The 27,309-nt window shown below is 45.6% G+C and overlaps 1 protein-coding gene across 1 annotated transcript in view; it reads right to left on the bottom strand.

Moving 5' to 3' along the window:
* PRKD1 (protein kinase D1) overlaps nt 1–6,819 on the bottom strand; it is a 134,850-nt gene extending 128,031 nt beyond the window's left edge. The window contains exon 1 of the mRNA XM_044272177.1: nt 6,348–6,819. Coding sequence (XP_044128112.1) covers nt 6,348–6,509 — 162 coding nt within the window. The 5' untranslated portion in view covers nt 6,510–6,819. The remainder of the gene's footprint in view (nt 1–6,347) is intronic.
* Between the last annotated feature and the right edge of the window lie 20,490 nt (nt 6,820–27,309).

Genomic DNA, 27,309 nt, shown 5'->3' with positions numbered 1-27,309 from the left:
CAAGTGCCTCTAATAATAAGCAACATGGGGTTAATGAGGTTATTTACAGAACATAGACGCTCACCTACAGTAGAATCCTTCAAAAGAAACCTAAAAACCCACCTCTTCAGACAAGCCTACAACCAGTGACCCTGCTGCCCCTATACCGCCATGACCAGCTTCACCCGCACCTACTATGTCCTTCTCCCACACCATGTAGATTGCAAGCCCTCACGGGCAGGGCCCTCTCTCCTTCTGTACCAGTCTGTAACTCGTCTTGTTCATGCTTGTTCTGCATTATGTATGTGCACCTCTTCTCATATGTACAGCGCTATGGAATGAATGGCGCTATAATAATAATTTACTATTCATATGAGGTAAATGGAGGTCCAAACTGATAACACCTTGTGTCTTGCATTGAAGGGGTTATCCAGGAAATCCTGAGGATAGGTCATCATCATCACATCTGCGGGGGTCCGTGTCTTGGCACCCCTGCCGATCAGCTGTCCCAGGGAGCCTCCCACCAGCTGGACCTGTAGATCCTGCACACTTTTAGGCTGTCGAAGCTGGTGTCCCAGCTGGTCCCATAAATGCTCAATGATTGACGATAAATCTGGTGACCGGGCAGGATAAGGAAATGTGCTGAAGACATTCCTGGGAAACCCTTGCTGTGCGTGGGTGAGCAGTATCTGCTGAAAAATGCCAGCTGAAAGCCCTGCCATGATACAACACGTGTGGCCGCAGGATGTCCTGCAGATATGGCTGAGCTGTTAGTGTCCATAGTATCCCAACTTGGAGTGACCAAATGCCATAAACGATGGCTCCTCAGATCATCACAACATCAGTTGGGGAAGGGTATAGCTCCACACCAAAGGCAGGCTTGAAGAGCTCATCATGAGGCCTCCATACTAGAACCCAACCATCATGGGATCCGAAACAGAACCAGGATTCATCACTAAAGCTAAGACAGTTCTAGTCCGTAGCAGTCCAGGTGTCTCATTCACGACACCACTGCAAATGAAGGTGACAGTGGCTGACTTTCAATGGCAGGACGCGTAATGGGCGCTGTGACACCAAATTTCCATCTGTTAAGTGCCAGGAAATGGTTCGGGTAGAGACAGTGGTTTGTAATGAAGATGCCATCTGTGACTGGAGGGTGAACAAAGCTGTGGGAGCTGCTTGTGCTTGTCCAGACCAAATGATCCTCACTACTGGTGGTCGTCCAGAGCCTGTTCGCCATGTGTGTGTGCCATCATGTAACCACAGCTCCCAACAGCTCCTAACAGCATGGCCTAAATGCTGTGTCAATTTGTTAAAATGACCATCCTGCTTCTCTCAGTCCAATCATGAGTCCTCACTCAAAGTCTGTCAACTAGGCAAAATGTCTGAGTGCGTCATGGCATGTCTAGTCAATCTCTCAAAAAGAGGTACACTACCCAAAAGTAGCATCTGAGAGCATTTTTAGACGCTCGGTCCCCTGCTGCCCTATAATCAGAACGCATGTGTAAATATAAATATATATATATATATATATATATATATATATATATATATATATACACACATATACATACATACCTGGGACATAACTGCATACCAAGTTGTTTAGCAGCAGTGTGTGTGTGTGTGTGTGTGTATATATATATACACACACACACACACACACATATATACATACGTACATAGCTCAGAAGTCACAACTGAGACAGACATAACTGTTAAAGGGGTTATTTGAGTTATGGGTGGGAAAGAGATAAAAAGATGTGAATATCATATGTATATAGAGCTAGATTAGTAAATATAATCTATATGTATATAGTTACTGATCTAGCTATATATACATATATGATATATTGATATATCTACATCTTTCTCTCTATATATAGATGGTATAGATATATATGTATATAGAGATATTGATTGGTAAAATATATAATATATATATTATACACACACTGATCAAATATATATATATATAATCTCTATCTATATATAGAGAGATATAGACCGGTATATATATTCCCACATACTATATATAGATCTCTCTCTAATCTAATATATAAGTATATCTAAGCTATACTTTGTTTTGTTCCTGGGGGTGGCTTTTGGTTCTGATGGCCAGTGGAATAGGGCAAAGCCAATTTGATAAGGCTGCCGGCACTGGTAAGGATTGCGCAGGAACTGGCCGGTAACCAAATGCAGAGGCACACCAGTGGATCCCAGGGAGGGAGCGGGCACACCAGTGGATCCCAGGGAGGGAGCGGGCACACCAGTGGATCCCAGGGAGGGAGCGGGCACACCAGTGGATCCCAGGGAGGGAGCGGGCACACCAGTGGATCCCAGGGAGGGAGCGGGCACACCAGTGGATCCCAGGGAGGGAGCGGGCACACCAGTTCAGTGAATCTTTTCACAAGGCTGCCGGCACTGCCAAGGATCGCGCAGGAACCGGCCGGCAACCAAACGCAGAGGCACTGGTAAGGATTGCACATGTGCGAACCCTCAGAGGAGCCGCGGCAGTCAGAAGAGAGAGATGGCGGGCACACAAGGCCCTGACGTTTCGTGTACATAGCCGGGAGAAGCCTGTACACGAGACGTCACCACCGGAGCCTGGTGGACGACATGACCCCCATCAGCACAGAAGAAACAAGACATTATAGATAAAGAGAGTTATTTACAAAAGGTAATAGTAGATATGTTATAATGCTGACTGGCCTATATTTATATAACTCGGACAAACACTTTAAATACCCCCCAAAATAAAAAGTAGAGGCAGAACTCCAATTTGATGCAAACAATCTGAGGTATACATATTCTTGCTGCAGGGCTGTGTGATAAGTTGTGTTATACATAGATGATGTAGGGCTGTGTGATGATGTATATGATAAGCTGGGTAATGTGATGTGTATAATAAGTTGTGACATAAAAATGCTGCAGGGCTGTGTGACATCATGATGTAAGCTGTATGATGTGTGTGCTGCAGGGCTATATGATACATACAGTATCATGTTACTAGGTGTATAGATGTATACAGCACGATGGCTCAGTGGTTAGCACTTGTATCCTGCAGCGCTGGGATCCTAGGTTCGAATCTGACCAAGGACAACATCAGCATGGAGTTTGTATGTTCTCCCCGTGTTTGCTTGGGTTTCCTCCGGGTACTCCGGTTTCCTGCCACACTCCAAAGACGTACTGATAGGGACCTTAGATTGTGAGCCCCATTGGGGACAGTGTGATGCTAATGTCTGTAAAGAGCTGCGGACTATAGTAGCGCTATATAAGTGCATAAATAAAGAAATACAATGTATTACAGATGCTGAAGGGTGATATATAATGATATACATTGTGTGATACATGATTGTTAAATGACTGTGTAATATACAGCACGCTAGAAGTTGAGGGAAGTTGTATGGTCACACAGCGCCCAGAGATGGGCTGTGTGACCATACAGCGCCCAGAGATGGGCTGTGTGACCATACAGCGCCCAGAGATGGGCTGTGTGACCATACAGCGCCCAGAGATGGGCTGTGTGATAAATTTTGTGCTTATTTAGATTGTGCGCGACGCACAGCATAATGGCGTCAGCTGTGTGATTTACAGTATAACAATATAAATTGTGTGATGTGATACACGTGTGATGACACACTGGACAGTGATACACGTGTGATGACACACTGTACAGTGATACACGTGTGATGACACACTGTACAGTGATACACGTGTGATGACACACTGTACAGTGATACACGTGTGATGACACACTGTACAGTGATACACGTGTGATGACACACTGTACAGTGATACACGTGTGATGACACACTGTACAGTGATACACGTGTGATGACACACTGTACAGTGATACACGTGTGATGACACACTGTACAGTGATACACGTGTGATGACACACTGTACAGTGATACACGTGTGATGACACACTGTACAGTGATACACGTGTGATGACACACTGTACAGTGATACACGTGTGATGACACACTGTACAGTGATACACGTGTGATGACACACTGTACAGTGATACACGTGTGATGACACACTGTACAGTGATACACGTGTGATGACACACTGTACAGTGATACACGTGTGATGACACACTGTACAGTGATATACAGTATAAGGATACACGTTTGATAGATGTGTGATGATACACAATACAGTTAGTGATACACGTGTGATAGATATGTGTGATGACACACTGTACAGTGATATACAGTATAAGGATACACATGTGATGTGTGATGACACACTGTACAGTGATACACAGTATAAGGATACACGTGTGATGTGTGATGACACACTGTACAGTGATACACAGTATAAGGATACACGTGTGATGACACACTGTACAGTGATACACGTGTGATATGTGTGATGACACAGTACAGTGATATACAGTATAAGGATACACGTGTGATACATGTGTGATGATACACAATACAGTTAGTGATACACGTGATAGATATGTGTGATGACACTGTACAGTGATATACAGTATAAGGATACATGTGTGATGACACTGTACAGTGATATACAGTATAAGGATACACGTGTGATAGATATGTGTGATGACACTGTACAGTGATATACAGTATAAGGATACACGTGTGATAGATATGTGTGATGACACTGTACAGTGATATACAGTATAAGGATACACGTGTGATAGATATGTGTGATGACACTGTACAGTGATATACAGTATAAGGATACACGTGTGATAGATGTGTGATGACACTGTACAGTGATATACAGTATAAGGATACACGTGTGATAGATGTGTGATGACACTGTACAGTGATACACAGTATAAGGATACACGTGTGATGTGTGATGACACTGTACAGTGATACACAGTATAAGGATACACGTGTGATGTGTGATGACACACTGTACAGTGATATACAGTATAAGGATACACATGTGATGTGTGATGACACACTGTACAGTGATACACAGTATAAGGATACACGTGTGATGTGTGATGACACACTGTACAGTGATACACAGTATAAGGATACACGTGTGATGTGTGATGACACACTGTACAGTGATACACAGTATAAGGATACACGTGTGATGACACACTGTACAGTGATACACGTGTGATGACACACTGTACAGTGATACACGTGTGATATGTGTGATGACACAGTACAGTGATATACAGTATAAGGATACACGTGTGATACATGTGTGATGATACACAATACAGTTAGTGATACACGTGATAGATATGTGTGATGACACTGTACAGTGATATACAGTATAAGGATACACGTGTGATGACACTGTACAGTGATATACAGTATAAGGATACACGTGTGATAGATATGTGTGATGACACTGTACAGTGATATACAGTATAAGGATACACGTGTGATAGATATGTGTGATGACACTGTACAGTGATATACAGTATAAGGATACACGTGTGATAGATATGTGTGATGACACTGTACAGTGATATACAGTATAAGGATACACGTGTGATAGATGTGTGATGACACTGTACAGTGATATACAGTATAAGGATACACGTGTGATAGATGTGTGATGACACTGTACAGTGATATACAGTATAAGGATACACGTGTGATAGATGTGTGATGACACTGTACAGTGATATACAGTATAAGGATACACGTGTGATAGATGTGTGATGACACTGTACAGTGATATACAGTATAAGGATACACGTGTGATAGATGTGTGATGACACTGTACAGTGATATACAGTATAAGGATACACGTGTGATAGATGTGTGATGACACTGTACAGTGATACACAGTATAAGGATACACGTGTGATGTGTGATGACACACTGTACAGTGATACACAGTATAAGGATACACGTGTGATGTGTGATGACACACTGTACAGTGATACACGTGTGATGACACACTGTACAGTGATATACAGTATAAGGATACACGTGTGATAGATATGTTTGATGACAGTGTACAGTGATACACGTGTGATAGATGTGTGATGACAGTGTACAGTGATACATGTGTGATAGATGTGTGATGACAGTGTACAGTGATACATGTGTGATAGATATGTGTGATGACACAGTGTACAGTGATACACGTATGATAGATATGTATGATGCCACTGTACAGTGATATACAGTATAAGGATACACGTGTGATAGATGTGTGATGACACACTGTACATGTACAGTGATATACAGTATAAGGATACACGTGTGATCGATATGTGTGATGACACTGTACAGTGATACACGTGTGATAGATATGTGTGATGACACAAGTTAGCTGAGGAGGAGGATGAAGGCTCCAGCAGGCGCCCTGGCAGATGTTTAGCAGTAACACACAGCAGCAGCGGGCCTCACCTTCTGGTCCACGATGGAGCAGGCCATCTCTCTCACGGCCCCCAGGCTCAGCTCACCCGGCTCCGGTAGCAGGACGGCTTCCCGGCTCAGGCCGATCTGGATCTGTAGGGAGAGGCCGGGGCCCGCGGGGCTGGGCGGCCGGATCACCGGGGGGGCGCTCATAGACAGCTGGGCCCGCCAGCGGGAGACACCAGAGGGGACACGGGTCACACCACGCAGCCGCACCCCGATACACGGGACGTGACTAGACGGCAGGCATGCGGCCAGACACAAGTTCCTCACACAGGGGACACTCACACAACTTCCAGCCGCATAGCCGCACTCCCGGCACACGGGGCTCGCACTGCCGGCTCCCGCACCGCCCCCGGGACTGACAAGCGCCGCTCACACCCGCCACAGCCGCCTCTTCCTCTCCAGCAAAACTTTACCCAACAACAAGTCCGAGCGGCGGCGCCCACACACACACACTGCACTCCGCGAGCACGCGCGCGCCCCCTGCCGGCCAGCCACCATTCTGGGAGGCCGACTCCCCCTGCCGGTCACTCCGCCTCACTGCAACGTGAACGCCCGGGAACTCCAGAGCTGACAGGGAGAGGAAATGACCGAGCTGCTGCTCTACAGGACCAGGACTTGTGTGGCGACTCTGCCTCCAAACATCTCACACTGACCGCCTCATAATGCTGCACTAGTTCTGCCAAATATCCTTCACGTTGGGGGCTGGGCTTATGTCCCCCCCCTCCAGAAGAAGTTCTTAAAGGGATTGTTCAGGATTAGAAAAACATGTCTGCTTTCTTCCAGCACCACACTAGGGATGAGCGAACTTGTGTTTCAAATTCGGCATAGGAGGTTGAGCTATCTAAGAATTTACCTTGTGGTCCGTGGTAGCGGAATCCATAACGGAAATTCTTACATAACCCGAACCTTGTACGCCAAACTTGAAACACCACACCTGTCCGTGGGTTGTGGGCCATAGTAAAAGGGTTTGTGTCACCGGAAATACCTACCGGCTGAGATCAGCGAGGTGCTAATGTCAGCTGGACCTAACTGGCCTATTCCCGGCGGCGTTGCTCCTGCTCCTAGTGCAGGTGTTCTGCCAAATCCCTATACCTTGCCAAAAGTCTATACCGGAAGTGACGAGGCCGCCAAGGAATCAGCTGGAGGAGGGTGTGCGCTGCGCAAGCGCACATCCACCGACTTAGCAAACAATTATTGCAGCGCCGCGATAGAAGTACTTCATACACCGCGCGTGTGCACTTGGGGGTATAGAGATTTTGCAGCGCAAAATGTTTCATCAGATCTCCCTACCCCTGAGTGCGCAGGCGCCCACAAATCATCAGTTGCAGTTCATCCTTACCCCAGAGCTGAGTGCTGGATACCGAGCTCACCACATAGTAGAGCTGAACTGCAACTGATGATTTGTGGGCGCCTGCGCACTCAGGGGTAGGGAGATCTGATGAAACATTTTGCGCTGCAAAATCTCTATACCCCTAAGTGCACACGCGCGGTGTACGAAGTACTATCGCGGCACTGCAATAATTCTTTGCTAAGCCGATGGATGTGCTCTTGCGCAGCGCCACACACACCCTCCTCCAGCTGATTCTTTGGCGGCCTTGTCACTTCCGGTGCGGCTGTGTCACTTCCGGTATAGACTTTTGGCAGAACACCGGCATCCTCAAACTTCGGGTCTGTGATACCGCTGCAGACAATTCTATAAAGGAGTTCAAGTGGACCTTGCATGGGTCCAAAAAATATGAACTTAGTAGCAGGCTACAAAGAGCGGCGCCCAGGGATCTAAGTGCACTTACTATTATTCCTGGGCTCCGCTCCGTTCACCCGCTGTGGCCCCCGGTATTTTCAACATTCAGAGCAAGGAGGAGGAGACGCCAGTGTCTGTCCTTCTCCCTGACAGCAGCGCTTCTCCCTGACAGCAGGGTTTTTTTCTCCCTGGCTCTGAGCTCTGCGCTGTGATTGGACAGCGCTGCTGTCAGGGAGAAGGCGAGACACTGGCGTCTCCTCCTCCTTGCTCTGAATGTTGAAAATACCGGGGGCCACAGCGGGCGAACGGAGCGGCGCCCAGGAATACTAGAAAGTGCAAGGAGATCCGCTCTATACAGCCTGCTACTAAGTTCATATTTTTTGGACCCATGAAAGGTCCTCTTTAATTACATTCATTGGTGGTGCAGTGCGCCCCCCCAAAGCCTCTTCCCCCCCTCATTATCACTGGCCACAACTCCCCCCCCCCCATTATTATATGGTGGCCACAGGGTCCCCTCCCCTGCATTGGTGGCAGTGGCAGATTACACTGCTGGGGCTCAGATCGATACCATGGCAGCCAGGACGCTACTGAAGCCCTGGCTGCCATGGTAATCTCCCTGCTGCTGTGTGTACTATGCACAGGGCAGCAGGGAGATGTGCCAGATCCTATTCACCCTGATAGATCTCTATCAGGGTGAATAGCACAAGGGATGAAAAGATCCAGGTTCTAGTCCCTAAGGGAAGAAATGGTTATTAAATAAAAAGTTAAAAAAACAAACAAAAAAACACCAAAATACTAAAAGTTTAAACGGCCCCCTTCCCAGTTTTACATATAAAATTTACAAACAATAAAGAATAAACATATTACATATCGCCACGTCCCAAAAAGTGTGAGCTATTAAAATATAAAAAAAAAAATTCCGCTCGGTGAAGGCCGTAATAGAAAAAAAACTCTAAACCACGCAATTCGCCATTTCTAGTCACCTTGTCCCCCAGAAGATGTCCCTGGATGTGAGAGGTATGTGGTGCTGTTTTCTCCTATATGTAGTGCTGGCTCACTACTGTCACCTGCGTCTCATCTTCTCAAAATCCTTTTTTTTTAAATAATATGCATTATAAATTTGGTGACTAAAAAATGTAATTTGGCTCCTACATTTTTTAGTTTAGGAGCCAATGGCTCCTGGTAATTTTTTTGTCTGGAGCACTGCGGTTGTTCTACACTCTTTGTGTAACTTGTGAGATGCGGAAATTGCATAGCTCACCATGCTACCTCATTTTTGTTTGTGGTCGTGGCAACCAAGAGAATGCACCCCGTCCCACCTGAGACTACCTTGCCCCTAAGCGGTTAGAGTTATGCCGCAACCGCGCCGTAGTAGGGACACCTGAAAGAGGGCATCCCCTTTAAGAGTAGTGGCTAGTAAGGGTGGGTGGGTGGGGAAAACACTGTAACGACGTACAGAGTGAGAGGGACGCTGGCTGTTGAAGTAGGCAGCCATGCCCCTCCCACAAATACAGGCCAATGAATCGGCCTTACACTTGTGGTCGTGGCAACCAAGAGAATGCACCCCGTCCCACCTGAGACTACCTTGCCCCTAAGCGGTTAGAGTTATGCCGCAACCGCGCCGTAGTAGGGACAACTGAAAGAGGGCAAAAGACATACTGAGTAGCAGGAGTAATTATTACAGCATAGATCACAAAACCAGACTTTGGAAAGCCATTGACATCTTAGTTTTGGGGTAAGGTATATAGCGGCTAAAAACACGAGGAGCGCCAACGACCCAACTTCTGGATGGCATGCGCTGGTACCTGATTCTTGTAGGCTGTGGATGCTGCACCTATACAAATAGATGTCCTGAGATCGTAGCTGGGTCGCCGCCCAAACTGGCAACTAAGGAGCATATGTGAGACATGAACTGGTGAGAAGCGAGCGGTACCACCCCGAATGGCAATAGTGGACTATCTGGCCTGAACCCGGCTAAGGCTGTCTGCAGCTGATGAAGAACTCTGACAGGGCACCATCGATGAGACATAGGGAACTAGGACGTTGGGACTGGGGGACCTCTCTGCGAGGTCTTGGATGTCCTCAGCAGCAGCACGTAACCCTTGGGACCCTGGACCAACTGTCTGACTGTGAGAAACTTGCTGCTATAGGGGAACAAGTAAACTCCCCAGGCCTCAAGAAACCATATAAGGCTAAATAAACAGCGGATTTAAGCACCAGGCTGGGCAAAACCCCGAAAGAGTTCCTATCCAGGATGTCAGATAGGTTACGAAAAGCAGTCCAGTAACAGCTCCTGGTCCGCATCTGCTCAAACCCCTCAACGTAGCTTTGACAGAATGCACAGAGAACGCAGATGCCTGTTCAGGATGACTGACAGAGAGGAAATGCTGCACCCCCGACAAGTACGACTTCACCGTGTTGTGGGACAGCTTGAGCTCCGAGTGGCAGTAGCCAATGAAGGCAAGGATGTATTCAACAAAACTGGACTCCCTTTGAGGGCATATTCCCTAAAACCTGCAAATGCCCTCCACCCAGTGCGATACCTGATCATCCCTGATCCCTGCCTCACTAACGGCACGGCGGCCCGTGCCAGACTTTAACGAAGATAAGGAGCGGGGCCACGGTGTTCCCTGCGTCCCTACACGATAACCGCGTGGGGAGCCGCGCAGCTCCCTGGCAGAGTGCACCAGTGCAGGGGAACCCCCATCAGCCAGGGGCCGACCCACCACCGGCTAGACACTCCTGCCACGTGGGGAGCCGCGCAACTCCCTGGCACCATGAACCGGGCCAGGGGGAACCCTTGATACACTGTGGCCCCCGCCCCCCATCAGCAAAATTTGTGTGCCGCGTGGGGAGCTCATGCTGCTCCCTGGCAAAGTGCACCAGTGCGGGGGTGCCCCCCCATCAGCCAGGGGCCGATCCACCACCGGCTGGTCACTTCTGCCGCGTGGGGAGCAGTGCAGCTCCCTGGCATTATGAACCGGGGCAGGGGAAGCCATACTTCCATCAGGGGCTCAGCCCCCCACCGGTTTTAAAGTCGATGCCGCGTGGGGAGCCACGAAGCTCCCTGGCAGAGTGCACCAGTGCGGGGGTGCCCCCCATCAGCCGGGGGCCGAACCACCGCCGGCTGGTCACTCCTGCCGCGTGGGGTGCAGCGCAGCTCCCTGGCATTATGCTCCGGTGCGGGGGAGCCCCCCTCACCTAGGGGAACGAGCCCCCCGCCGGCCGGACCCTAACACTGTGCGCTGCAGAGAAGCAGCTTCTCACCCTCACCGACGTCAGGATATCCAGGTATGCTGAACTCCTCTCACTGGGAAGCCAGGTGTGGCTCATCAACGCTGTAACGACGTACAGAGTGAGAGGGACGCTGGCTGTTGAAGTAAGCAGCCATGCCCCTCCCACAAATACAGGCCAATGAATCGGCCTTACACATGTCATGGTGGTGCTGCATGTCCACTGCCATCCCGCTATCTGGGATGGGCGCAAGCACCGAAACACTCAACTTACTTCTGCCCAGGGCATGTGTCCGATGCTGCAACCTGGCTGCTAGCTTCTTCTTCTGCATCATAGGGCGCTAGTGTGCACACTACTCAGCCGTTAAAGGGCCAGTGCATCTGTACACAGTGTTCACCAGCCAATGGCTGGACTTCTTTGGGTATTTAAGCGAGAGGTGTCTAAGCAATGGGTATTTCTAGATAGCTGGGTCCTGTAAAGGTGCAGTAATTTGTCTGCCTGTGTACAGACTTCTGCTGTCACGGCTGTGTCATGGTCTGGTGTAGTGGACCATGACACTTTTGCCGTGCATGCTTGTTGCTGGTGGCAACATGTTGTTGTTTTGACACTTCCCCTTTAAGTTGTGTGTCCCTTCCCATCCTGGTGTGTTCGGGATTAAGAAGTGTGTTTGGTGGAGCTGGGTGTGGCCTCTGGCTCCTCTTATACTGTGTTGTGAGCCTGAAGGTGAGTTGCTTGTTTGCCTGTATATGTGTAGGAGCTCTGCTCCTGTCTGGATGTGTCATCTTACCTGTGTGAGGGCATCCTTGTTGGACATTGTTTGTCTCCTTTCCCCTCCTCACCTGTTATGTTGTTGGGTGTGGTTTATGTCATGTCTGGTGTTCCATGTCAGGTCGTTTTGGTGTTGTGATCTGCATGGATGTTTGATATTTTCCCCAGTCTGTTGTTCTACCATAAGCCTGTATGCAGCGCTGCCTGGAGCTTCCATGCATCTGGTGTTCGCACAGAGGTCCAGGTAGATGTTTGGCGCCGTCTTTCCATCTCTGTTGTGGCTGGTAAGTGTTGGTTGTTGCTAGTGTTCTTTTGTTGCACTGTGTAATTACCTGCCGTCCAGTTGCTGCTTATAATCTTTTCCCTTCTGTTACTAGGCCTGTGGGAGACTCCAATTTATCCGTGTCGTGGATGAATCGGCCGTCTCTTATTCCTTACTTCCATATTGCAGGGACCGATAGGGTCAGTAGGGCCCAGGTTCGAGAGTATGAGCCCCCCTACCATCGAGGGCGGCTCATACAGTCAGAAGGTCAGGGATAGGATTAGGGTGGCTGTAGGCGGTGACCTGCTCCCTATCCCTGTTTACGGCCTATTACCTGGTGACATTATATATATTTCCCCCACTCCCCACCATGACATCTGCTTGATTCCTGGATCCTGTCCTTGTGCTGCCTGCCCTGACCTTTGGACTGTTTCACGGATTCGTGCAAACTGTGCCCATCCTGACCTCGTCCTGAATTGACTACGAGTATGCTTGTTCCCTCTGTGTCCCACACCTGTGTGTCTGACCCCTGTGAATCAGAAGCCAACCACATGGAGACTTCACCAAGAGGTAGCACCCCAGTGTAATCCCTACTACGAAGACCAGATCCCTGTATAGGGGTTAAAGAGTGAATACCAGGGAGCCTCCAGGATAATGCTCTTAGATGTAGCCAATATCCAAATCTGTTGATTGGCAAAGTTGTTCCACAACCATTGCCCTTAACACTGTAACTCCCATTCAATTGTATGGGAGCTACAGAAACAGCATAGCACTGTCCACTTACATGCTTTCATATTTTCAACCCGCTCCGACCACTGCATCTAAGTGGAACAAGGTCTAGAGCCCCATTTTGGGGATCATGTTACTGACATCTTTTAATATTTTAAGGAAGATAAAAATTAGATGAAACAGTAGATAACCTGGTCCACAACCCCTTGCAACACTCACAGTGGTCCAGGAAGCTGAGACATGGGCTTTCCCTATACAAAATATCAAATGTAGGCTTAAACAGGAGTTTCCAGCTTTCTAATAAAGGTTTATGGGGTGTTTCCTCTAGGCCTCCAGTGTGGCTAGCTGGATAACTCACTCTTACTTTGTGAAAATGGTTGCATGATAGCATGTTGTATATTATGGCTACATATCATGTGACCATACATGATGCCCCTGGTGGTCTGATAATGCTAGAGTGACACAATAACTTTGTCCACGACACATTTTGCATAGCCAAGTATTACAGTGATGCCATGTTTGCATGTCAGTAAATGTTGCAAGCAACCTGCAAGTTGCACATGACCTCAAAACATCGGTCATCGGAAGTCCAAAAGGTTTCCTGGTAGCCTAAAGGGCCGTTGATATGCACACATTTATTCATGCAGACACACACAGGACCGGCAGGGAACCCAGCAAGCTGCAAAGTGGGTATAGCTATGGTAATGCTATGTTTTAAATGTACCTATGAAATTGGCTGATATGTTGCATGTGCGCCTGGCAGCAGAAGGTATTTGTGTTGGTCCCATGTTCATATGTATCCTCATTGCTGAGAAAAATTAAAGGGTAACTATCATGTTTTAATCAAAACATCTATTTTAGCATATGTTACTGCTGCAGCAGCATTATGCATAAAGCAATCTTTAGTTTCTTCACATACCACTGTTTTCCTTGAGTTTTTCCCTTAGTTACGGCTGTTTAAACATTTACAATATGAGGACCTTCTCAAGATGGTTCCTCTGCCAGTTCTCTGGAGCCAAAACTGCTTTTCCTCACTTCACATACACACTTGCTGTAGCCAGCAGCTCCCTTCCAGCCAATCAGATTGGATTACTGAGAGACCTGCCTCCTCACTCTGAAGCCTAATGCAGGCATGCAGTGTGAAGGACCGCCCCTCCGTCTTCCTGTCTTCTAGGCCAGAGGCAGACAAGCCATAGCAACGGTCTTTTAAGGGAGCAGTGGAAAGGGACAGAGGACATTAATGAAAGCTGTTATTATAAGGTAATTACAGATCTTTTGACAATCATTGACACACTAACTCAGGTATACATGCCTAGCTCTAATAAACTAGCAAATAAATAAATATGACAGTTACCCTAAGTTTTAATATATGCAAATGAGCCTTTAGGAGCAACGGGGGTGTTACCATTACACCTAGAGGCTATGCTTTCTCTGCAACTGCTGCGCCAGCTACACATTGATTGACAAGTCCAGGCAATAAAAAATGTCATCACTCTTGCCTGGCCCTGTCAAACAAAGTGCAGAGGACGCAGCAGTTGAAGAGAGAGCAGAGCCTCTAGGTGTAACGGGAACACCCCTGTTGCTCCTAGAGGCTCATTTGCATATATTAAAATATCATTTTTGTGGGCACATATGAACATGGGACCAACACAGATGCTATCAGCAGCCAAGTGCACATTTAACTAGTCGGCCAGTTTCAGAGGTACAAATCTGCTGACATTTCTAGGGAGCAGAAAGGGATCTATATTGTCCGCACATGGTGTGCCACAGCTTTGTAAACGACTCTTTGTAGTCCTGGAGTGCTGATTTCCAAGAATGCAGCAGTGGAGGAAAAGTTGGGGGAGTAAGGATGAATCTTCTGCCAAAACAGACTTTTCTGCATGCAGCTTGAGATTTCATTACAAATATTTTGGCATGGCTGAGATTACTTAAGACACGCACATGACAAGCCAAAACTAGTGTTGAGCGAACTTGTGTTTTAAGTTCGGCTTCTAAAGTTTGGGTTATCGAAGAATCGCGTTATATATTCCGCTACCACGGACCATAACAGAATTTAGAATATATAACGCGATTCTTCGATAACCCGAATTTTAGACGCCGAACTTAAAACACAAGTTCGCTCAACACTAGCCAAAACGTAACTGTATGCAGAACCCTTAAATCCTAGTCCGCCTTGGATAAATCCACATCCTCCCATGCAGTCTCACACGACACTTTCTTCTTGCAGCACTCAGTGTAACTCATCTTACATACTTTTTATTGTGACTATTCTTCGTTGGGCAGGGAATCCGTCCTCATCATTTTTATTTTATTTTTTTATAGCTGAGAATTCTGCATTAGATTTTTTTAGTTGACTTTAACTTTTTGACTTAAAGGAACACGTCAATCAAAACTGATACACCGTATTATGCCTGGTTCAGTGCCCAAGGGGGGGAGGTGCATGACACATGGATTTTCTTTTTGGCTTTCTTTAAATCCCTGGACCAACCTGCACCATTTCAGATTTTCTCAGTATGTTCTAGATTCAAAGAATTTTAATACATTTTTGTCTCTTCGCTTTTCACCGGTCATAACCTTTTCTTCATGTCAATATATCTGTATGAGGTCTTGTTTCTTGTGAGAAGAGTTGTAATACGGTATATGTCATGCTGTGGCTGCTTGACAGAAAAAGGACAGTAAGGTCTCTTTCACACGGGCGTCATGTTTTTTGCCCGGATAAGATGCGGGTGCTTTGCGGGAAAATGCGCGTTTTTTCCGCGCAAGTGCAAAACATTGTAATGCGTTTTGCACGCGTGTGAGAAAAATCGGCTGGAGGGGTTAAAAAAATAAAATAATTTAACTCACCTTAATCCACTTGACCGTGCAGCCCGGCTTCTCTTCTGTCTTCTTCTTTGCTGTGCACAGGAATAGGACCTTTGATGACGTCACTGTGCTCATCACATGGTCCAATCACATGGTTCAGTACCATGGTGAGGGACCATGTGATTGGATCATGTGATGTGATGTCACCACAGGTCCTTAGCCGGCAGCTCAACATTACAGAAGAAGACAGAGATCCGCAACTACGCGATCAAGTGGACTCGGTGAGTTAATTTATTTTTATTTTTAACCCCTCCATCACTATTTGACTTTGCATTCTGTATTAAGAATGCTATTATTTTCCCTTATAACCATGTTATAAGGGAAAATAATACAGATGGGGTCCCATAGAAATCAATGGGTCAGGATTCAGTGCGGGTGCAATGCGTTCAACTCACGCATTGCACCCGTGCGGAATACTCGCCCGTGTGAAAAGGGGCCTAAATGTTGCATCATGACCCGAAAGTTGTTAAAGGGGTTGTCCAGTAGTTTTAAAAATGAAGGGAATGTGATAAAAACTGTAACAATCCACCACCATTTCAGTGGTCCTTTAGTCTTTAATTTTCCTAAAAACAATAGTGTGCCCTCCGTTCACATGAGTGCTGCCACCAATCAATTGGCCTTAGCAGAGATGCCTGCATGTGTATCTTGAAACTGCATCAGTCACATGGATATACGCTATGTAATTGATATGGGAAAATGTGCAAAGACAGTTAAAGGCTATGTACACCTTGGGTGCATTTTCTTTATTATTGCATTGTACTCGTTTTGAGCTAAAAATAATTTTTTTAATTGGTCTTTATTAAAAATATGGCTTTCTTTTTTCTGTACATGGCTGAGATGCTCTAGCAGCACAATCTAGTTTTCTGTCTTTTCCGTCATCTGGGGAGCTGACAGGCTCCTTCTCTCTGCCCCCTGACATTATACACACTCATTATAGCTCAGTTCTTATCTTACAGATAATAATGTGGCTTAAATGAGTGTTTATGACCTCTTAGTAGTTTCAAGATAAGAGTTATTAGAGGGCACAAAGTGAAAGTACCAGTAAGGCTACAATCACCCACATTGTGGGCGGAACCGTAATGGATCTGCAAAAACGGATCCTTTACAATAATACAACCACATGCATCCGTCATGAATGGATCCATTTGTATTATCTGTATCATAGCCAAGACGGATACCTCATGAACTCCATTAAAAGTCAATGGGAGACGGATCCGTTTTCTATAGTGCCAGATTGTGTCAGAGAAAACGGATCCGTCCCCATTGACTTACATTGTGTGTCAGGACGGATCCGTTTGACTCAGTTTCTTCAAGCGGACAGCAAAACGCTGCAGCAGCGGTTTTGTCCTCTTCCAGAGCGGAACGGAGACTGAACGAAGGCAAACTGATGCATTCTGAGCGGATCCTTTTCCGTAACAAAAAAAACTGTGGGGCCAATTATCAAAAATTATATCAACTTTATTTCAATAATAGATTATGGAGAAAAAAGATGAAAAAGGATATACAGAGAAGCGAGGGGCAACACCTCATTGGACAGCCATATACCTCCGCAGAACTGTGATAACAGTCTCCGGATACCAGGTTATACGCTGTGCCTCACAATATAAATGGTCATAAATCTCCAAAAATAGAAGGATATATAACAATAATGGTAATGATGTACATCACCCACCCCTATAGGGGAATGTGTTGTACAGCTCTTATTGCTAATAAAGTGTAATCACCATTCAATATGAGGCACACAGCATAAGACCTAAGTAACTATGTAAAACCATACACACCAAGTGGATGGAAATCACATCCTCAGCATGTAACATAGGCCTAATATAGACAGTGTGGCATAATAGTGTAACCATAAACACATTATACGAGGGACGTACCAGAAGACATGGTCTTATCTAAAAAGAGGAAAAGAAGCCCCAAGAGCAAGACCGCGACGCGCGTCTCACCTTAACGGCTTCATCAGGAGGAACAAGAGTATTAACACAAAGGGTATATATATAGAGACTGATGAAAGGGTAAATTACCTTATTACAGACACCTGCGCTCCCACCAATCGGGCGTGATACTGCCATGATGCACAGCGCCATCCCTCAGCATGTATGCGCCGCCTGACTGCAAGCGCAAAAGCGTGATGACGACAATGGAGCACGTCAGGATGGAGCCGGACAGTGCATGCGTGGGACTGTGGCCCAGTGGAACGTATGTGACCCGCAAATACAGATGGTCATAAGCAAAAAGGAGCCATAGGAGATAAAGCTGGTGGGGCAACTGGAAATACAGTCCTGATCAAAAGTTTAAGACCACTTGAAAAATGGCAAAAAAATATATATTTTACATTGTTGGATCTTAACAAGGTTCCAAGTAGAGCTTCAACATGCAACAAGAAGAAATGGGAGTGAGACAAAACATTTTTTGAGCATTCAATTAATTGAAAATAACGATTAAACTGAAACGGGCTGTTTTTCAGCTGATCCAAATTTTAGGACCACCATGCCTTTAAAAGGCCAAATCTGTGCAAAGATCTGGATTCATTGTAATTTTCTGTCAGGTAGTCACACGTTGTGATGGCAAAGGCAAAAAAACTCTCCCTTTTTGAACGTGGTCGGGTTTGTTGAACTGCATAAGCAGGGTCTCTCACAGCGCGCCATCGCTGCTGAGGTGGGACGCAGTAAGACAGTAATTTGGAATTTCTTTAATGATCCTGAGGGTTATGGAACAAAAAAGTCAAGTGAAAGACCCAAAAAAAATTCATCAGCACTGAGCCGGAGGATCCAATTGGCTGTCTGTCAAGACACTGGACGATCCTCAACCCAAATTAAGGCCCTTACTGGTGCTGACTGCAGCCCCATAACCATCAGACGACATCTGAGACTGAAGGGCATCAAAAACAAAAAACGTCTTCAAACACCTCGTCTCCTTGAACGCCACAGATTTGCTCGTTTGGACTTTGCAAGAGAGCACCTAACATGGGACATTCAAAGATGGAAGAAAGTTTTATTCTCTGATGAGAAAAATTTTTAACCTTGATGGTCCTGATGGTTTCCAACATTACTGGCATGACAAGCAGATCCCACCTGAGATGTTTTCTACGTGCCACAGTGAAGGGGGCGCCATAATGGTCTGGGGTGCTTTTTCCTTCAGTGGAACAATGAAGCTTCAGGAAGTGCAGGGGCGTCAAACGGCCGCTGGCTATGTCTAGATGTTGCAGAGAGCATTCCTCATGACTGAGGGCCCTCGTCTGTGTGGTAACGACTGGGTTTTTCAACAGGACAACACTACAGTACACAATGTCTGCAGGACAAGGGACTTCTTCCAGGAGAAGAACATCACTCTTTTGGCCCATCCTGCGTGTTCCCCTGATCTAAATCCAATTGAGAACCTTTGGGGATGGATGGCAAGGGAAGTTTACAAAAATGGACAACAGTTCCAGACAGTAGATGGCCTTCGTGCGGCCGTCTTCACCACTTGGAGAAATATTCCCACTCACCTCATCAAGCACGCCGAAACAAATTTTGGAATTGATAAACAATAACGGTGGAGCTACTCATTACCGAGTTCATGTTTGGAAGTTGGATTTCTGTTTTGGGACAGGGTTTAGTTTATTATTATTATTTTTTTGGAGGTGTGGTCCTAAACTTTTGATCAGCTGAAAAACAGCCTGTTTCAGTTTATTTGTTGTTTTCATTAAATTGAATGCTCAAATTTTTTTTTGTCTCACTCCCATTTCTTCTTGTTGCACGTTGAAGCTCTACTTGGAACCTTGTTTAGATCCAGCCATGCTAAATATGGTTTTTTGCAATTTTTCAAGTGGTCTTAAACTTTTGATCAGGACTGTATGTATGGGGGAAGGTTAAAATACAATACAATAATTGCCAATGCAATATGCCACCATGATCCATATTAGACCAATAATCCATAAAGTTTAAAAATTTTAAAATAATAAATAACAAAACCAGTGTCGAAGTGACATCCATAATTATATACATAGTTAGGAGAAAAATAACAGTGATCGATATATTAAAATACATGTCCAAGTACACACAATCTGTGCAGCACATATCCATAAATAGCTAAAAATAAGCAACATATTGAAATGCATGTTTGTACCCACACATTGTGTGCAATCACATGTACTATATATATCATTTATATCTTAAAGTGCCAGTGCAATCATAATATGTATCATAAATTAGGGCTCTTTCACACTTGCGTTCTTTTCTTCCGGCATAGAGTTTCGTCGTCGGGGCTCTATGCCGGAAGAATCCTGATCAGTTTTATCCTAATGCATTCTGAATGGAGAGAAATCCGTTCAGGATGTCTTCAGTTCCGGACCGGAAAGTTTTTGGGCGAGAGAAAATACTGCAGCATGCTGCGCTTTTTGCTCCGGCCAAAAATCCTGAAGACTTGCCGCAAGGCCGGATCTGGAATTAATGCCCATTGAAAGGCATTGATCCGGATCCGGCCTTAAGCTAAACGTCGTTTCAGCGCATTGCCGGATCCGACGTTTAGCTTTTTCTGAATGGTTACCATGGCTGCCGGGACGCTAATGTCCTGGCAGCCATGGTAAAGTGTAGTGGGGAGCGGGGGAGCAGTATACTTACAGTCCGTGCGGCTCCCGGGGCGCTTCAGAGTGACGTCAGGGCGCCCCAGGCGCATGGATGACGTGATCGCATGGCACGTCATCCATGCGCATGGGGCGCTCTGACGTCATTCTGGAGCGCCCCGGGAGCCGCACAGACTGTAAGTATACCGCTCCCCGCTCCTACTATGGCAACCAGGACTTTAAAAGCGTCCTGGCTGCCATAGTAACACTGAAAGCATTATGAAGACGGATCCGTCTTCAAATGCTTTCAGTTCACTCGCGTTTTTCCAGATCCGGCGTGTAATTCCGGCAAGTGGAGTACACGCCGGATCCGGACAACGCAAGTGTGAAAGAGGCATTAGAACAGTGACAACATCAATCAATAATATCAAATATGTTAATAAACTGAGTAATTCATAATACGTTGAGTCCACATAGAGACCCAAAATAGTGATAAGAAAGATAAAGTGCATCATGTGTATATCACAAATTTTAATTGTAGCAGTGAAAAGTGTCTTATTAGTAGGTCACCATTGTGAAGATGGGGTAGATGGTCACCTATTGGTCATTGGTACATGACCTTATGGAGTGATAACTATCTAGTTGTATTTTAAGGTGGCTATATGGGTAGATATTTGCCCATTAGTTAATTTGGCGTGGTCTTGTAGGTGGAGACTCTATCCCTCCTACTGTATAGTATGGTTGGATCCTTTATGATCCATCTTTAATGCTTACGCATTTATTGGCACTATTTATTCACAATTTGTGATATACACATGATGCACTTTATCTTCCTTCCGCTTCTTTTGCGTGCCACTGGACCGCGCTCCATCCCCATTGACTATAATGGGGACGGGGCGGAGTTCTGGCGCAGTACGGCAGTTTACGGTGAGAGGCCGCCGGACTAAAAAGTCAGACATGCAGGACTTTTAGTCCGGTGGCCTTTCGCCATGCTGCGCCGGAGCTCCGCCCCCGTCAATGGGGACGGAGCGGCAGTCTGGCGGCACGGTGAAATAGCGGAAGGATGGATCCGACAGGGTGAACAGCCTGTCAGATCCATCCTGCCACAAGTGTGAAAGTAGCCTTAACCATGTATATAATTATGGATGTCACTTCAGCACTGGTTTTGTTATTTATTATTTAATTTTTTTTATCTTTATGGATTATTGGTCTAACATGGATCATGGTGGCATATTGACTTGGCAATTATTGTATTGTATTATAACCTTCCCCCATACATATTTCCAGTTGCCCCGCCAGCTTTATCTCCTATGGCTCCTTTTCACTTATGACCATCTGTATTTGCGGGTCACATGCTTTCCACTGGGCTGCGGTCCCACGCATGCGCTGTCTGGCCCCATCCAGACGTGCTCCATTATCGTCATCACACTTTTGCGCTTGCGCAGTGAGGCGGCGCGGACGCGCTGAGGGATGGTGCCGTGCATCATGGCGGTATCGCGCCCGATTGGTGGGAGCGCAGGTGTCTGTAATAAGGTAATTTACCCTTTCATCAGTCCCTATATATACCCTTTTGTTTGAATACTCTTGTACCTCCTGACGAAGCCGTTATGGTGAGACGCGCATCGAGGTCTTGCGCTTAGGGCGTCTTTTCCTCTTTTTAGTTCAGACCATGTCTTCAGGTACGTCCCTCGTATAATGTGTTTATGAGGTGTTTCCCCTCGTTTCTCTGTATATCCTTTTTCATCTTGCCTTTTTTCTCCATATTCTATTATTGAAAAAAAGTTTATATAATTTTTGATAATTGGCCCCACAGTTTTTTTTGTTATGACATTGTGTGTTGTCTCAGGTGGAGTGCGTGGAGTGTAGTGCTGTCGGCGTTAGACAAAGAGGTTGTGTAGGTTTATACGGATCCTTTTCCATTCAGAATGCATTAGGGCAAAACTGATCCGTCTTGGACCGCTTGTGAGAGCCCTGAACGGATCTCACAAACGGAAAGCCAAAACGCGAGTGTGAAAGTAGCCTAACACAGCTAGAAAAACAGGTAACCCTTTGTGACAGAACAGCTTAATTTTCATATTTTTCAAGCCAATTGAAAAAAAATAACTTTTAGAAAAAAAATGAGTGCTGGAATGGAGGGGAATTTGAAGTTTTTTTTTATTCAACTGGACATATCTGCAGTTGTTATAGAGTAGGACAAGCTGAGCAGATTGATATATAGTTTTGTGGGAAAAGATTCAGTTTTAAGCCTTCGGTGTTCGGGCAGTGATTTCCATTAGTGATTGGGAGTCAAAACCAGGAGTGCAAGCTAGACAGAGAACTGAAATAAGGCACTTGCTGATTTCCTCCACTTTGGGAGCTGGATTTTCCCTTCTTCCTTTCAACAAATAAAATGAGCCCTCTATTGCTGCAGATGGATGTACTGTTGCAGTGTGATTATTACCGTATTTTTCGCTTTATAAGACGCACCCTATGATAAGACGCACCCCATATTTTAGAGTAGAAAAATAAGAAAAAATATTTTTCATCAGACCTCATATCAGCCCACTCAGAGCCTTCTAAAACCTCAGATTAGCCTATCAGTACCCCCAATCAGACCTCAGATTAGCCCATCAGTACCCCCAATCAGACCTCAGATTAGCCCATCAGTACCCCCAATCAGACCTCAGATTAGCTCATCATTACCCCCAATCAGACCTCAGATTAACTCATCATTACCCCCAATCAGACCATAGATTAGCCCATCAGTACCCCCCACACCTCAGAATAGCCCATCAGACCTCAGATCAGACTTAAATAAAAAATCATCTTACCTGTCCTGCGCCGCGGCTCCTCTTCAGCTGTTGCGCTCCCATCTTCCCGGCCTGCACTGCACTGTCACATAACTGCGTGCAGCGTCAGGTCATAGTGCGCGCACTACGTCTTGACGCTGTATGGGGTCAGGACAGTGCAGCGCAGGCCAGAAAGATGGGAGCGCGACAGCTGAAGAGGAGCCGTAGCGGAGACCAGGGAGGGTAAATATACTAATAATACCAGGGAGGGTAAATACTGGTGCTTCGCTCCCCGCTCCTAATGCAAACTAGTGAGCGCTTACATAATGGAAGCACTCACTAGTATTCGTTTTATCAGACGCACTGACATTTTCCCCCAACTTTTGAGGGGGAAAGTGCGTCTTATAAAGTGAAAAATACGGTACTTTTACGCAATAACGAGCAGTTGGCCTAGCTCCTCAGAGCCCCGCTTCACCTCCTTATCTCCCCCATTGCAACTCCCACTTATGGTCTCATGTGCATTGACGTCAGACAACAAGGTTTTGTGTATGACAGAGAGCATGGGCAGATTGGCCTGGGGGTCTCCTGAGCCCTCCTCATGGCCCTCAGCCAGAGAAGTAATGGTCTAAAGCTCCCACAGTTAGGTAATGCTGGGGGCATCAAGCACTTATGAACTTGGTTAGTGGCTGCAGGTGCCCTCCTGAATTCAGCTGTATTACTATCTTTAGGCAACTGGAGTAGGGAAATGGAATGCAACAGGCGGATCTGGCCACCACAGAGGGGCAGATTCTTGAGAGGTATTGTGTGCTTTTAGGGCATTATTTTGCAATGCACTGTGGTATTTTTATCTGCTGGAGCGGTATTTTGTGCCACAATATGGTTTTGCTGGTCCCATTTGTGTTGGCTCTGCCTTCTGTTAATTTTGATCTGCCTACAACATGGGGTCACTTTTAGTTTTTTCCAGGGTCATTTTATGTTCCCAGTCTGCCCCTGGCAGACAGACTTTGCTGCTGTGAGGAGGAACTTTGCTAACACACTCTTCCACACTTTGAGACAGTTTGGCCAGCCGTAACTTAATTCTGTACCCCTCAGCCCGGCAATTACAGAAGAAGCTACTAAGAACCTCTTTGCCAGCCTTACATTCTTTAGAGATGGAGAGACTTTGGAGAGACACAGAGCAGGAGTACCACAACCCCATTATTGCTGCTATCCACACATTGTTATTGGGGATAAACTGGGCCTTGATTTGCTTGGCGCTGTGCTTTGGTACTGTTGGATGTACTACTATTCCTATCCTGCACGGTAAAGAGAGACTTATTTACTTACTTCAACTGGCCTGATTTCAGAATCCGTCATATGCCAGTCAGTGCATTTATACCTCCTGCCTTGCACTCGGAACAACACCAAGCACCAAGGGCACCCCAACTACCACCAGGTAGGAGACTAGAAGGAAAAAAGGGTGAACCCTCCTGTCACTGCATGGCCCTAGGAGGGTGTCAAAGTGAGGATTGCAACTGTGAACCATGTGTATAACTATTATTGCCAAACCTAATACCCCTCCTATTCTCCACTTGCTCCTCCTGGGCTTGCTGCATATGAGCCCTTTTTGGACCCCAAGTGTATGAGTGGGGGGAAATGCATTCAGGTTCCCCTAGGGTAAGGTTCCAGTTAGCGGAATTGTCCTTATCAGGGCAGGTGTCCTGTTTTTATGCAGGGCTACCTAGGAATTCAGTAGGGGCATCCTACCTTTCCTCAACGTTCCTTGCCTGTCATCCCACATCCAATATCATCAGTACATCCATGGTAGAGACTAAGTAGGGTCATCCAGGATCGGATCCTTATATGGGATCAGTGTGGGTATCCTTAGGCAGGACTATCTTTGGACAGAACAGGGACATTACTGTCTTTTTATACCTTGTCAAGTTGTTTTTTATTTTAATTGAGATATTAAAGGCTAAGTTTTAAGGGTGTGCCCTTTTCTGTGATTATTAAAAAACATGATAGCAAGCAATCTAAAAGTTGCATGTACCTCAATATGGTACCATTGAAAGCATCAACTCATACAACAAAAATGGCAATGAAAACAATAAAAAATTCAAATAGAATTGGTATCTCTATCATTTTACTGACCAGCAGAATAAAGTTAATACTTTTCCTGCATGACGTATGCTAGAAAAAAAAACTCATAAAGCAATTGCGAAATTTCAGCCTTTTTTTTGGTCCCCCCCCCCCCCAAAAAAACCCATAAAAAGCAATCAAAAAGTCGTATGTGTTTCAAAATAATACCAATGATAATGTCAACTCATGCAGAAAATGTGCTTTTAATCTGCAGAAGTCTGCATAGGGTTTAAAATTCCTACCAGGTGAGCTCTTTGCACCAGTTCACATGCGGTGCTGGACGGTGGCCGTCGCTGCTTTTGTGCCGTGCTGGTGGAGTAGTGGGACCCAGGGCCTTGGTGGCTTTTCTGCACAGTGGGTGCTGTGTGGCTACTGGGTCCCATTGCCTGCTGGAGCAGTGTGGGGCGCGATGGTCGCTGCGCCGCGCCATAGTTAGAGTAGGTCCCCACTTAAAAGGAGACGACCTTGTCGTGGTAAGTGGGCCTATGCTCTTTGATCAAACTGTATACTAATGCCTCCTAATAGTGCATAGCAAATTCATGATAAGAAGTGCTGTATAGCCATTGTTTATCTTGCTTAAAATTTAAACAGTTGTTGTATCAAAAGCATAGTAATGAGGATGTGCGATTTAGATTCTCTCTCACACATTGGATATCATGCAGAAAATGATCCCTCACAAGTTGAGAGTTTCTTTCTTGTTTTCATAAAAAAAAAAAAAACATGTGTTTGTCAGTAAATGGCTGTACTGGCAGTGGTGTAGTGTGGGGGGGGGGGGGCTGTTTCCCCGGGTGCCAAATTGCAGATGTCAAGCCTGAAGCCTAGGAGGCAGTAGAACGGCGCAGGAGATCGTGATTACCTCACCGTGACCTCCTGCGTCGGGTCTCGCGAGATGACGTGATGATGCGGCGCAGGAAGGCACAGTGAGGCGTTCGTGACCGCCTGCACTGGGACGCCACAAGCGGTGATGGAGTGAGGAAGACAGGTGAGTTAGTATTTTTTTTTTTTTTTGTGTAACTACCCTAAGGGAGGCCATACTGGGGGCAGTAGGAGGGGCATTATCAGTTTAAATAGAAGAAAAAACAAAGAAGGGAGTTTTATATATTATACATAGGGGCCACATTATATATTATACAGAGGGGGCCAGTATATATATATATATATATATATATATGTTTTATAGAAGGGCCATTATATATTATAATTATACAGAGGGGCAATTGATAATGACCCCTCTCTATAATTATAATATATAATGACCCCTGTGTAATATTAGGAAATATAATGCCACCTCTGTATTATTAGTATATATTATAGCCCCCTCTGTATTATCAGTATATATAATGTCCGCCTCTGTATTATTAGTATATATAATAGCCCCCTTTGTATTATTAGTATATATTATAGCCCCCTCTGTATTATTGATTTATATAATAGCCCCCTTTGTATTATTGGTATATATAATGGCCCCCTCTGTTTTATTGGTATATATAATAGCCCCCTTTGTATTATTAGTATATATAATGACCCCCTCTGTATTATTAGGATATATAATGGCCGCCTCTGTATTATTAGTATATATAATGGCCTCTCTGTATTATTAGTATATATCAGGCATGGTCAACCTGTGGCTCTCCAGCTGTTGTAAAACTACAATTCCCACCATGACTAGCTGTTGGCAGTCTGGGCATGCTGGGAGTTGTAGTTTTGCAACATCTGGAGAGCCTCAGGTTGGCCATCCCTGGTATATATAATAGCCCCCTTTGTATTATTATATATGTATATATTATAGCCCCCTCTGTATTATTGGTATATATAATAGCCCCCTTTGTATTATTAGTATATATAATGGCCCCCTCAGTATTATTAGTATAAATAATGTCCCCCTCAGTATTATTAGTATAAATAATGTCCCCCTCAGT

Source organism: Bufo gargarizans, chromosome 11, assembly GCF_014858855.1.
Source record: "Bufo gargarizans isolate SCDJY-AF-19 chromosome 11, ASM1485885v1, whole genome shotgun sequence".
NCBI classification, from domain to species: domain Eukaryota; kingdom Metazoa; phylum Chordata; class Amphibia; order Anura; family Bufonidae; genus Bufo; species Bufo gargarizans.
Note: the sequence above shows the minus strand (reverse complement) of the source record. Positions and strands in the feature narration are given on the sequence as shown.